This window comes from Capra hircus, chromosome 13, assembly GCF_001704415.2.
Source record: "Capra hircus breed San Clemente chromosome 13, ASM170441v1, whole genome shotgun sequence".
Classification (NCBI taxonomy): Eukaryota; Metazoa; Chordata; class Mammalia; order Artiodactyla; family Bovidae; genus Capra; species Capra hircus.
Window position 1 is genome coordinate 74,880,317 of NC_030820.1, and position 12,391 is coordinate 74,892,707.

The 12,391-nt window shown below is 47.1% G+C and overlaps 1 protein-coding gene across 1 annotated transcript; it reads right to left on the minus strand.

The window, feature by feature from the left end:
- TP53RK (TP53 regulating kinase) lies at positions 5,215-9,053 on the minus strand. The gene is made up of 2 exons (XM_018057965.1): positions 8,583-9,053; positions 5,215-6,205 (listed from the first exon to the last, which is right to left on the minus strand). The coding sequence occupies exons 1-2, from the start codon at positions 8,863-8,865 to the stop codon at positions 5,727-5,729; spliced, it is 762 nt and encodes a 253-aa protein (XP_017913454.1). The 5' UTR covers positions 8,866-9,053; the 3' UTR covers positions 5,215-5,726.

The following is a 12,391-nucleotide window of genomic DNA, read 5'->3' on the forward strand; positions in this document are numbered from 1 at the left end:
CTCTTCAATTGCAGACCTACTTCTTTTAAATAACACATTTTGGATTGGCTTTATTAATAGGATGTACGTTTTGCGGTGGGTGGGGGGACAAGGGCTAATTGTTGTGTTCTTGTGAACAGGATTTACTTTTGCTAGTAAAAATTCAGGGTTTCAAATCATTGTAATTTGGGGGGGGAGGGCTTTATTATTTTTGGTAATGCTATTCATCACAGGGCTTGTCTGCATAATTGAAAATGTCAGCAAAACACCACCGATGAGTTGTCATCTCAAACAAAACTGTCACCTAGGAAATGTTCTTCCGGAAGACCATCGCTGAGGGTCTGCCTGCAAAAGCCTCGGGGTTTTAGTCTTTGCTCAAGTTCTTAACGGACAATGGTTCATCAAGCTGGTTTTTAAAATTCTCTTTCCTCCAGTATTTGTCGTCAGGCTGCCTGCAGCTTAGCGTGCAATATTGTGCAAAACAACTACCAGTGCTCCAATTAATGAAGCAGAATTTAAGGATTCACAATATGTAATCAGGATCTCAGTTAGCATCAACACTTTGACATTCATTACACTTGTTTGGGGGGAAAGAAAAATATTTCTGGTATGTTTCATTAATCCCCCCAAACACCTTCAAATCTGGACATGATGGGGCCTGCCTCAGCTGTTTTTTCCCAAATTTCATTAAAGTAGGTCAGAATCCTTTGTCTCTGTTCAGGTAAAATAGGAAACTTAGTCCAATACTAATGGCATCAGTTGGCTTTGGATACCTGGGTCCTCAGAGCAATCTGGATACTGTACTTATATGGAAAGCTGAGGCAACCTTGGCCTGAGTCCATCTCAGACTTCAGACATTCCAGAACTACCGTCACAAAGTTTACACTGTGTTGCTACTTATATTTTTTGAGTTAAAATTACATATGTTAAGAAAAAAAAAAGATTTTGCGTCATTCTCTAAAAAAGGAAAATTACTAGCAGTTGCTGTAAATGGGAGGCAACTGTGAAATAAGAATACAAGCCCAGGAGGGACTGAACCAGTTTATCAGCTAAAGGGGGCGTGACCTGAGGCCCCCTGTTCTCTGTGAGAGACATTCCTTAAGAATAGAAATCCAAGCACACAGACCCAAATTAAGACTTTCTCTTGAAATAATCAGGAGCAGGCAAAGGAAAAGGAATTCCTCCCGTGGGCTTCAGCATCAGTGACCGCTGTGACCAGGTTCCTGCAGGGCACCTGCCACCATGCATGAGGGCTTGTGTTTATCTTTTCTGGCTCCCAGATTTATTTTTATTTTGGGGGGCTTGATTAAAACTACATTTGGGACAATCAGAAAACTAAAGGAACTATAAACTGATCTGATAAACTATAACCTGGTTTTAATGAGATCTGACTATTGATAGTTTCCTAGTTAGCCCTTAGAAAACCCATGTCAATCAGTTATTTCAGTTAACTTTTGCAAGAATCTTTGTGGGACAAATTCTCCACTTTCAAGATCTCTAAAGCGGATCCGTTATACTCCTGCCCTCTTAAAGCAATTAAAGTGAAAGTGGCAGTCGCTCAGTAGAATCTGACTCTTTGCGACCCCAACAACTATACAGCCCATGGAATTCTCCAGGCCAGAATACCGGAGTGGGTAGCCTTTTCCCTTCTCCAGGGCATCTTCCCAACCCAGGGACTGAACCCAGGTCTCCCGCATTGTGGGCAGATTCTTTACCAGCTGAGCCACAAGGGAAGCCCAAGGATACTGGGGTGGGTAGTCTATCCCTTCTCCAGCTGATCTTCCTGACCCAGGAATCGAACCGGGCTCTCCTGCATTGTGGGCGGATTCTTTACCAACTGAGCTATCACCAAAAGGTTTTAAATGGCATCATCGACTCAGCGGACATGAATCAGAGCAAACTTCAGGAGACAATGACAGACAGGGAAGCCTGGTGTGCTGCAGTTCACGGGGTTGCAAAGAGTTCGATATGACTTAGTGACTGAACAACAATAGGTTTTAACAATTTAAAGTTGGAGCTGCCTTTCTGGGGCCAAATTCAAAGGACACATGTACACAGCAGAGCCAGATGGTGACGCCAGTACCAGGTAATTCCTCTCGAGGACAGGACTGGTGCTTTTGTATTGCTGTCTTTATGTAAACAGTTGGCTTTGGGTTCCTAACCACCTTCCACAAGGAGCCTCCCTACCATTCAGATCCCAAGTAACGCCTCTGAAAAAAAGCCGACAGGAATTCCTACAGGTTTAAGGGCTTAAATCTCAAACTTTGATTCTGTGTTTGGAGAAATGGGAGTGGACTGAAAGGGCAAGGAAGAAAACAAATTACCATACCAAACAGCTATTTGTTCAAGGCATAGTTCTCGTCTAAGCCCCGACTCCTATGGCCAGTGGTCAAAACACAAGATAACTGGAGAGGTGAAAGTAAGGTGTTAGTCGCTCAGTCGTGTCCGACTCTTTGGAACGCCATGGGCTCTAGCCTGCCAGGCTCCTCTGTCCATGGAATTTACTGGGCACGAATACTGGAGTGGGTTGTCATTTCCTTCTGAGGAGAGGAAGTTAAAAGATAAGGGAACTAGAGTATTACGTGAATTCTTCAGCAAAGTATACAAATCACTTGTAAATTTACATTGTTTTCATGGAACTAGGGGAATAAAACTGATGATCCATTTAAAAAATGTAATAAATAAATAGAAGCAGACATTGTTGATGGGGGTGTGTTGGGGTCAGAACTTAGAATTCTCATACTCCTCTCACCTTTTATAAGAAGCAAAATCTTCCCCCAGAGCAAACTTCAAAGGTTTTCTCTAATGTCTTATTGGCCAGAAAAAGGTCACTCACCCACCCCTATCTCAGGGACTGATCTTAGCTTTCCTGGAACCACCTGCACCTAGTAAATACCTGGACAAATCGAGGCTCTGTTCAAAAGGATTAAGGGGGTTGGCTTTTTAGGAGGCAACAATGTCTGGCACAATCTCTACCATATAGGCTGATGACTCTGGGCCAGGCGTTTCGTGGGAAGATCAGGAAATGGATGCTGCAGGGCGAGGGCAGAAACGGTCATGAATTTGTTCTGCCCCTTTTACAGTGAGGGAGGCTGGAAGGGCAGGAAGTTTTTCTTTGCACCCAGAATGACAGAAACTGCGACCTCTGGTGGCAAAGGAGAGCCACTCCACTGGGTTCAGGAAAAGGGGAACTGAGTCCTTTGGAATTGCAGGGCCCTGAACTCAGGACACAAGAGGAGAGTCCTAGTTCCCAAAAAGAGGGTTGGGGGCAGGCCCTTATAAGGGCATGGGCACTCATTCAGGGTCTCCGTTAGTTGGTGACAGCGGGGTTAGGAGTTAAGGATGAGTGCAAGGCCAGAGCAGCACTTGCCTAGGGCCAAGACACAGTAACTGAGACAAATATTTTAATGCAATATTTTAAACAAATCAACCTGGCAAATTATGGGCCACAACCAGGCGCCTGTTTAAAAGAAATCGTATGGGAAGTGGCATCAGGATCCAGGCTGACTCCTCAGTTACAGCAGAGACTACAGCCCACAGGCCTCACCAGTGTGCCCACCTCGAGGGCAGCTCAGACGGTTCAGGAGCATGCCTGCATGGGGCACTCGCCAGGCCAGGCTTGGGTAACTGCATTCCGTGGCCCACGGACTAGCCAGTTCTCCAGATGTGGCCTGTGCCCTTTTTGCTGGACACCTCTATGTCAGCACCTTGCCCTGCTCTGCCACTCACTCACTGTGTGACCTGGAGCAAGGCTGAGTTTCTCTGCCTCACTGCCTTCCCTTGAAGACGGGGCGATGTACACAAAGAACCTAACTGCTCAATACAGTTAACTGATGTTGCAAATGGGAACTTGGATCCCAGTTCTGTCGCTTACTGCGACCCTAGCACATCATACTTACGTTGCTCAGTATTTCCTTATCTGTATAATGGAGGTTTGAACCCCTGTCTGGGGGGCGTGGGGATTCCAGGGGGAATTCACACAAGGCTGCTGGTGCTGTTGGCTCACTGATGCAAAGCACAGGCTGTCCCCACGTGGACGAGGGAGCTGGGATCGCAGAGGGTTCCCTAGCCTAGCCTGTGTGAGACACTGAACTAGGAGAATCCACTGATCCCCTAGGAAGGCTTGTTCACCCTTGCTTCCCAGCCTGGAAAATGGACTGAGGAAGAAGATGGAAGCTCCTCCTGGGAACAGGTAGACATCTCTCCAGTCTCTGGTTATCTCCTTCTCCCCACCTGCAGAGGCCAGTTTTTGCCTCCCTGTTGCTGCTGACACCTCCCCCAGCTGCTGGCCAGCGTGTCGCATGGCTTACCATCCACCCATCGACCATCATCACAGGCTCAACCTTCTCGCTGCTCTCTTGCCTTCACTCTGACTCCGTACAGTCTCTCCTCTACTGATGCCATCCTTTCACAACACAAACCAGATGTTCCGTTTAAAACCTCTTGAGTTGCATTAAGAAGAAAAACCCAAACTCATTACCAGGCCAGGAATGACCCAGCACTTACCCACTTCTCGATTTCACTTCCCACTTCTCCTTGCTCAGCTACCAACCAGTCCCACTGGCCTTGCTGTCCCTCGAGCAAGTTCCTCCTTCACCAACCTGGTACACCATGCTCCATCTGCCATCTCTTGGTTCTCCGGCGCATCTCAGCGCCAACATCACTTCATCAGAGGCTTCTCTGACCACTCCTGCCCCTCCCCCCGCAACGTGCATTCCTCGCAGGCACTTGGGATCTCAGCATCCTTTACAGCCCTCATCACTGTCTGAAACTGTCTTAGGTACTTAGTTTGTTTCCCGAGTGGTTCACGCCCCATCTGTGTCTCCGGTGCCTGGCACACAGCGAATACTAGGTATCTGCTGATGTAACGCCTGCACACATGGGTCAACCATTCCCTCCATGAGGCAGAGATTAGCCATAGTAGCTGTACAGTACAGGAGGAAACTGGGGAATGAGCCTGCAGTCTTGTTGAGAATATTCATTGAAAAAATTATGGCCAGCCTCTGGGGCCTTGGAATTCTTTGAAAAACACTGTGATATAACGCCAATACATAATGTAATGATTTAAAGACATGTCATAGCCAGCATCTCATTTCTTAAAGGGTCAGTGGAGTTAAGCAGCATTTTTCTTTTTTTTTTTTTCACCATACTCTCAAAAAGAACTGTATTTTACACCAAAACCTACTATGTACTGTTGTCTATATACACATTTGAAACAAGTTTCATAAAACAATATTAACAATACTACGGATAATGCACTTTAATATTTTCTAATCTCGGATTCCATTTCTTTTTTTAATATGCTGATTGCATCCCACTATACTGGTTTCAAAAGGAGTATGTCATGAACAAAACAACAAAAAATGCTGGGTTACAGAGCTGATAAAGATACACTGACACCAACTGAAACGTTGTCCTTGTCTCACCAGAAGCACTGAAATGTGGTTCAGTGTGGTTCACTGGTTCAGTATGTGGTTCAGCGTTTTGTAACGTCAGGCCCTTCAACCTGGGGTGTATGCCTTACAACTGCAGACAAAGCCTGAGATTTATTCTGAATGCCCAGTTCTGCCAGACATATACAGAGTAAGTGAGAACAGCCAATGGCAGGTGGTAATGCCTAACAAGCACGATCACAGCTCTTAAAATTATCCGACCATCTTTATTTAGGTAGAACCTCATACTCATAGCCTTCCTTCAAACGTACTGTGAACAGTTTCCTGCCTGTGGTTGTCGCACAGAGAATTCTTCTAGCCCACCATGGATCTCTTTCTCCCTCTGAGGCGCACCTCATCTAATTTTTTTAACACTGGTTTGGACTTTCTGGAGGAGGTGGAGTAGCTCTTCAGAAAGGCTTCAAACACAGTCTCAGTGTTGGGATGGGTGCTGAGGAAGGCCTTCTCCAGCACGTACAGGTCAACTCCCTTGTCTTCCGGAAGTGCTGAAACGAAGCTCAGCCCAAAGTCTATAAGCACAATGTTCAGCTGCTCCAGAGGGGGTTTCAGGAGCATGTTGGATGTGGTGAGATCACCATGAATGAGGTCTTCGTCGTGCATTCGAGCCAAAACCTGCCCGATGGTCCTGGCTAAGCCCAGGAGACTTTGGGAAGATTTTTCAATCTCCAGAGTGGATTCAATATAATCTCGAACAGTCACTGAGCCTTCTATTTCTTCCATAAATAAGCAGTTGGAAGCATAGTCCACAAAAAAGACAACTGGGGCACATATTCCTGTAACCAAGATATAAGGGGTCATTGAATTAGATACTTTTTTTTTTTCTTAATAGTAAGCTTAATTTTCTAGCTCAGTCAGAAAAATTTTCCAGTGTGTATCTGCATATTTTGGGAAAAAGATTTAGGAATGCTGCAGAATGGTACAGCTTTCCTTCTCTGGAAGTTTCTCCTGCCAGACTATGCTTAGACCACCACAGCTAAGGTCAGCACGCCAAAGCTCCCTCCTCCCTTCTACCCACTGTGATTGAACGTCATTTGTTATATTTGGGCTTCCCTGGTAGCTCAGCTGATAAAGAATCCACCTGCAATGCAGGAGACCCCAGTTCAATTCCTGGGTCTGGAGGAGAAGGGATAGGCTACCCACTCAAGTGTTCTTGGGTTTCCCTGGTGACTCAGCTGGTAACAAACCCGCTGGCAACGTGGGAGACCTGGTTTTGATACCTGGGCTGGGAAGATCCCTTGGAGAAGGGAACAGGCTACCCACTCCAGTATTCTGGCCTGAAGAATTCCATGGCCTACAGTTCATGCGGTCGCAAAGAGTCAGACACAATTGAGCGACTTTCACTTTCCCTGTCATACTTCTTCCCTAAAATACAAATCAAAGTAAACAGCCAGAAGGGTAAGCACCATTAGTTATATGTTCAAACATATGAAAGCAGTTTCCTGACAGGGACAGAAGCAGGAGAGCAAGCAGCATGCTGGCTTAGAGATGCACCTTTACAGAGAGGAAAGAGAGTGAAGTCGTGTCCAACTCTTTGTGACCCCGTGGACTGTAGCCTACCAGGCTTCTCCGTCCATGGGATTCTCCAGGCAGGAATACTGGAGTGGGTTACCATTTCCTTCTCCAGGGGATCTTCCCGACCCAGGGATTGAACCAGGGACTCCCACATTGGAGGCAGACGCTTTAACCTCTGAGCCACCAGGAATACAGAGAGGAAGGACAAGTTCAAATCCCAGCTTCCTTCCTTATTAACTGTGTATCTTTAAAGTCACGTGTATTTCTCTAAGCCTCCATTTCTGCTTCTATAACATGAGATCAGTACTACCAATAATCCAATAACTTCACTGAATTTGAAGATTCAATGACTCTTTACTGAATGTCAATCACACTCAAGACACTTCAAGATACTAGAGACAAATGTGTAGAGATACAGCAGGAAACAAAGCAACCGGGATCCCTGCTTAAGAGAACTCAGCTGCTGGAAAGGGTGAAAATAGGAAATACGAATGCATGCGTAACTTTGCAAATCCAAGCAAGGGCAGAGACAGTGTGCTTGTTGCCAACTGAATTTCTTCCAGATCTCCCAGCACCTAACAATGTCTTGGTGTGAGGTAGATGCCTAAAAAATTACCAATGAAAGAAACAAAGGTAAAAAGTGTAAAAGTGAAATGCCAGTGTTTCTGAGTCAGAGGGATGGGGGGTGAAAGCCTTACTAACTGTGTAACCTTGGGCAAGTTAACTTCCCCCACTCGGAATTTGTTTCTCAACAGAGGCAAAGGTTTACCGTCATGGTGCAAAATAGTGTTTAGTCAAAGCTATGGTTTTTCCAGTAGTCATGTATGGATGTGAGAGCTGGACTATAAAGAAAGCTAAGCGCCAAAGAATTGATGCTTTTGAACTGTGGTGTTGGAGAAGACTCTTGGATCCTTGAGATCCAACCAGTCCATCTTAAAGGAAATCAGTCCTGAATATTCACTGGAAGGACTGATGCTGAAGCTGAAACTCCAACACTTTGGCCACCTGATGTGAAGAACTGACTCATTTGAAGACGCTGATACTGGGAAAGACTGAAGGCAGGAGGAGAAGGGGACAACAGAGAAAGAGGTGGTTGGAAGGCATCACCGATTGGATGGACGTAAGTTTGAGCAAGCTCCGGGAGTTGGTGATGGACAGGGAAGCCTGGCATGCTACAGTCCATGGAGTCGCAAAGAGACACGACTGAACTGAACTAGACTGTGTGAACCCAGAGACCCTGGCTCCTGGGCAAGTACTTGTAACTACATCTGCTTCTTGAAAGTAACTAACAGCGATCGAAAGCTGGGATTGTACAGATGGGGAAACTGAGGCTCGGGGCAGTTAAAAGACACGCTCAACGTTGAGTAAAGGTGGCAGAGTCGGAACTGAACCAGGCGCCAAGAGCTCCGGGACAAATGCTCGTCGCTACAACGTCAAGTGGCTTCTTAAGAGTTAATGAAAGGAAAAGGACGAAAGGATGACATTTCTTAATGGAAAGCCGTGAAGAAGGTACAAATGGAGAAACTGAGTCAAATCTCGCTCGCCCCTAACCCCGCAGCGCAGGGGAGCCCCTCACCTGCGTCGCCCGAGCCCCGGAGCCTCGGGGGTCCCCCGCGTCCCCAGGCTGGGCCGTCTTACCTGCGCGGCGACAGCGGAGCAACGCCCGGGCCTCCTGCACCGTCCGCCGCCGGCTGAGCCGCGCTTCCAGCGTCGGGTGCCGGTAGCCTTTGGGGAAGCGGTGCTTCACCACGGCCGCGCGACCCTGGAAGCGGCCGCGGAACACGCGCGCCTCGGCGCCCTGCTTCACCAGCTCCAGGCCGCTCAGGAAGCGGCTGCTCCGCTCCCGGGCTGCGGCCAGCGCTTCGGCCGCGGGAGCCAGCTCCTCGTTCAGCTTAGCGGCAGGAACGCCTGCCGCCGCCATGTTCGCGTTTCCGCGTCGCCGCTCGGAGCCCTTCGGCCGCCTCCGGAAACTGTCAGGGCTGCTTCGGCTCGCTCCGAAAGTACTCGGGCCTCCTCGGCCTCTCTAACGCCGACCTTTTTGCCTCGTGGAAGTGGTTTCTCCTCTCTTCGGCTCTTTTCTAAACCTCCTGGTCCCGCCACTCGGCTCCTCGGCTATTTCCGTAAACCCGCGGCAGCTCTCGGTGAGCCGCTCTTTCCACTCCTCGGCTCTTTCCGGAAATCCTTCGTGACTCTTGCGGTTGGCTTCGGTGGTGCTGTCTCTCAGCTCTTCGGCTATTTCCGGAAAGCTTCGGCGTCTCCCTGAAAAACGTCTCTTGGAATCTGCTCTCAGGAATCTATCTGGATCCTGGGAAGTTGCACTTCACAGTCCCTGCGTTTCATTCATACACAGGGAAGGTAACCTTTTCAAACATCAGATCCTTTGTTTTGTACTAATGTGGTTTCCAGCACCTTTCATCAGTTCAGCCTACTTGAAGCCCCTATAGAACCAATTCTATTTGGTTTGGAAAACCCAATTTCCCAAGTTTGTAGTTTCATTATCATAATTCTTAGTGTCCATATGGTCATCTCCATGGTTACCAAATCTGTCTGAACTGCTCTGTATGGTTGTTAGCATAACTGAGGCCATCTTGGGTCTGTACTGTTCCTTTTGTCCTGCTCACCCTACCTATGGCTGTTCTGTGTAGTAAATATCTTCTCTGTCATCAGTGATTTTTAGGTCCAGGTGGCCTCTATGCTTTGTTAGCCTCCAAACGATGAAGACTTTTGCTGACCTACTCTTGGTTCCTGCAAAAACTAGTTACCCATTCATAACTTGACTTAGGAATGCACTTCCTGTTTCCAAGGATGTACCCCTAAACCCTAGGTTAACTATAAAATTGTCCCAATGGCCTCTTGAAGGTTCAAAGTGCAGCTGCAAATGCTTCTGGATCTCTGTCCACTTGAATCTACCCTGTAAGTTATCTTATAATAAACTTTTCTGTTGATTTTATGGAGCTGCCTGCCTTGTTTTCCATTCTCAAGATACCTTTTCAGTTTGGTGGGCACTTTTCGTTTCCTCCAATTTCCAACACCCTCCTTTGGAAAAATCCATTGTGCAAACATATTTAAAAGTCCCAGGCTTGCTATAGTCAGACTGGTTCTGACTTTTACCATAGGAAATCTAGTTTAAAATCTTTCAGTGAAAAAACAAACAAACAAAAAAATAAATAAATAAAATCTTTCAGTGGCTCCCTGTTGTGCTTCAGACAAAGACCCATGAGGTCCTGCATGGGGCCCTATGTCCCTCTTGCAGATTCATCTCCCACCAAACTCCCCTTTACTCTGGGATCTTCAACACATTTGCCTTCTCTCAGTCTCATTCTTGCCAGGCTCCCTCTTGCCATGGGGCCTTTGCACCTTCTATTTCCTACATCAGAAGTGCTCTTCCTTCTCTTGGTTGCCTAAACTCATCTAGGCATCTTTCCATTTCCAGCTCAAATGTTACTTCCTCAGGAAGCCCTCCCTGACTTCTCATAGGAGGGAAAACCCAACTTAATAATTCCTGGAGTCCCTATGAATCTCTCTTTTGTGTTGCCTTTTTGTTTGCTTACATAACTATTTGATTAGTGGCAGGATTTAGTTCCCCACAGATTGTTAATCTGAGGGCTTTAGTTCCTCCCTGGGTATTGCCTAGAGGCCACCCTCAATTCTTGCCACACTGGCCTCTCCACTGGGCAACTCATAACACAGCAGGTGGCTTCATCAGAGTGAGTAAGTGATCAGAAGAGGTTGCACAAGATGGAAATCACCATCTTTTATAACCGGAGCACACTTTTGCTTATTCTCTTTGTTAGAAATGAGTTACTAGCTCCTGCCTTGCCTCAAGGTAAGCCATTTTTAAAAATAATGTTTACTCTTTAAATTTTTGTATTTATTTATTATCATTTTTGGTGGCTGTGCTGGGTCTTCATCGCTGCACGTGGGCCTTCGCTAGCTGCAGTGTTGTGGCGAGTGGCAGCTACTCTCTACTTGCGGTGTGTGGGCTTCTCATTGCAGTGGCTTCCCTTGTGGTGGTTTCTCCTGTGGTGGAGAATGGGCTTTAGAGCACATGGGCTCAGGAGCCATGGGTCGTGGGCTTGCAGTTTGCCCCATGGCATGTGGAATCTTCCCAGACCAGAGACTGAGCCCAAGTTCTCCGCGTTGGTACGTGTGCTCCCAGCCACTGGACCACCAGGAAAGTCCAAGGGAAGTCATTTTTGAAGACGCCTACCAAAATGCCCAATTAGAACTTTTCCTCATTTGGGAAAGAAATGAGTGAAGAGATATTCTCTATTCTCTAGAAGAGCTAAAACCCAACAGCAGACTTGCAAACATCCTCCTGACATAATGCAAGCCGTGAAGATCAGACTTCCTGCCTTTTTTCATCATATAATTTCTACAAGTTATCTCGGGAATGGAACAGCCTAGGCTTTTCTGTACGTCTCCTGGTGACAACTCCAGATATGCATGTGAAAGAGGAACTGTCACGTGGCAAAAGCCAAGAGGCCTCCTTGGGCTCTTCTCCATGCCAAAAAGGCAGTAGAGCTTGATGGAAAGAGCGTGGTTTTCCCCATGAGCTTGACTTCAAGCTCAGCTGTATACTAGCGTGTGTCCTTAAGCACTGTTGATTTCCTGTATTGTTTATGATGCAAATTACTTCAATTCCCTTTGCCTCTGTTTCCGCATTCATAAAATGCTCCTCTCCCGGTCCATCTGCCCTTATCGAGTCTGTCTGACAACTTTTCTCCAGCCCCACTGCTATCACTCTAGTCCATATCAATGTCACCTTTTCACCCTGCAACAGCCTCTAAAGGGCCCCCGGTTTCCACTCCTGCTCCCTATAACCTGCTAGAACTGCCCAATTATTTCTGTGTCAGTTGGAATAAAGTCTCATCCTGATCTTGGCCTCCCAAGGACTTAAATGATCTGGGTTTGCCAACACTTACCCTGGACCCTGGGCTTCCCAGGTGGCGCTGGTGGTGAACAACTCGCCTGCCAATGAAGGAGACATAAGAGCCTCGACTTCAATCCCTGGATCGAGAAGATCCACTGGAGGAGGGCATGGCAACCCACTCCAGTATTCTTGCCTGGACAATCCCCCTGGACAGAGGAGCCTGGCTGGCTACAGTTCATAGGGTGGTGAAGAGCAGGACAGAAACTGAAGCGACTTAGCATGCATGCACCTTAGACACTGTCTCCCCTGTGCTCCAGAAACTCTGGCTTCATTTGTTTTTATGCTGCACAAGCTCTTCCCTGCAGGGTCTTTGCCTTTGGTCTACTTTCTGTCTGGAAGCCGAGATCTTAGCTCAAAAAATTCCCTCCCCCCCACCTCCCTCCCACCCCTCAGCTAAAGCAGCCACCTGTGGCTGCCTAACCCAGCACCCTAGCTTAATTCTCTGTCTGGCCTTCATCACTAGATGGTATTTCTCTGGTTCTTTTGGCTATTTATCTTTCTGCTTCCCACACCA

Excerpts from the sequence above, each read along its gene's own strand:
- TP53RK (XM_018057965.1), bottom strand. The coding sequence starts at position 8,865 with ATGGCGGCGGCAGGCGTTCCTGCCGCTAAGCTGAACGAGGAGCTGGCT. Across the intron at positions 6,206-8,582 it reads GCTCCGCTGTCGCCGCGCAG|GAATATGTGCCCCAGTTGTC; the intron begins GTAAGACGGCCC and ends TCTTGGTTACAG.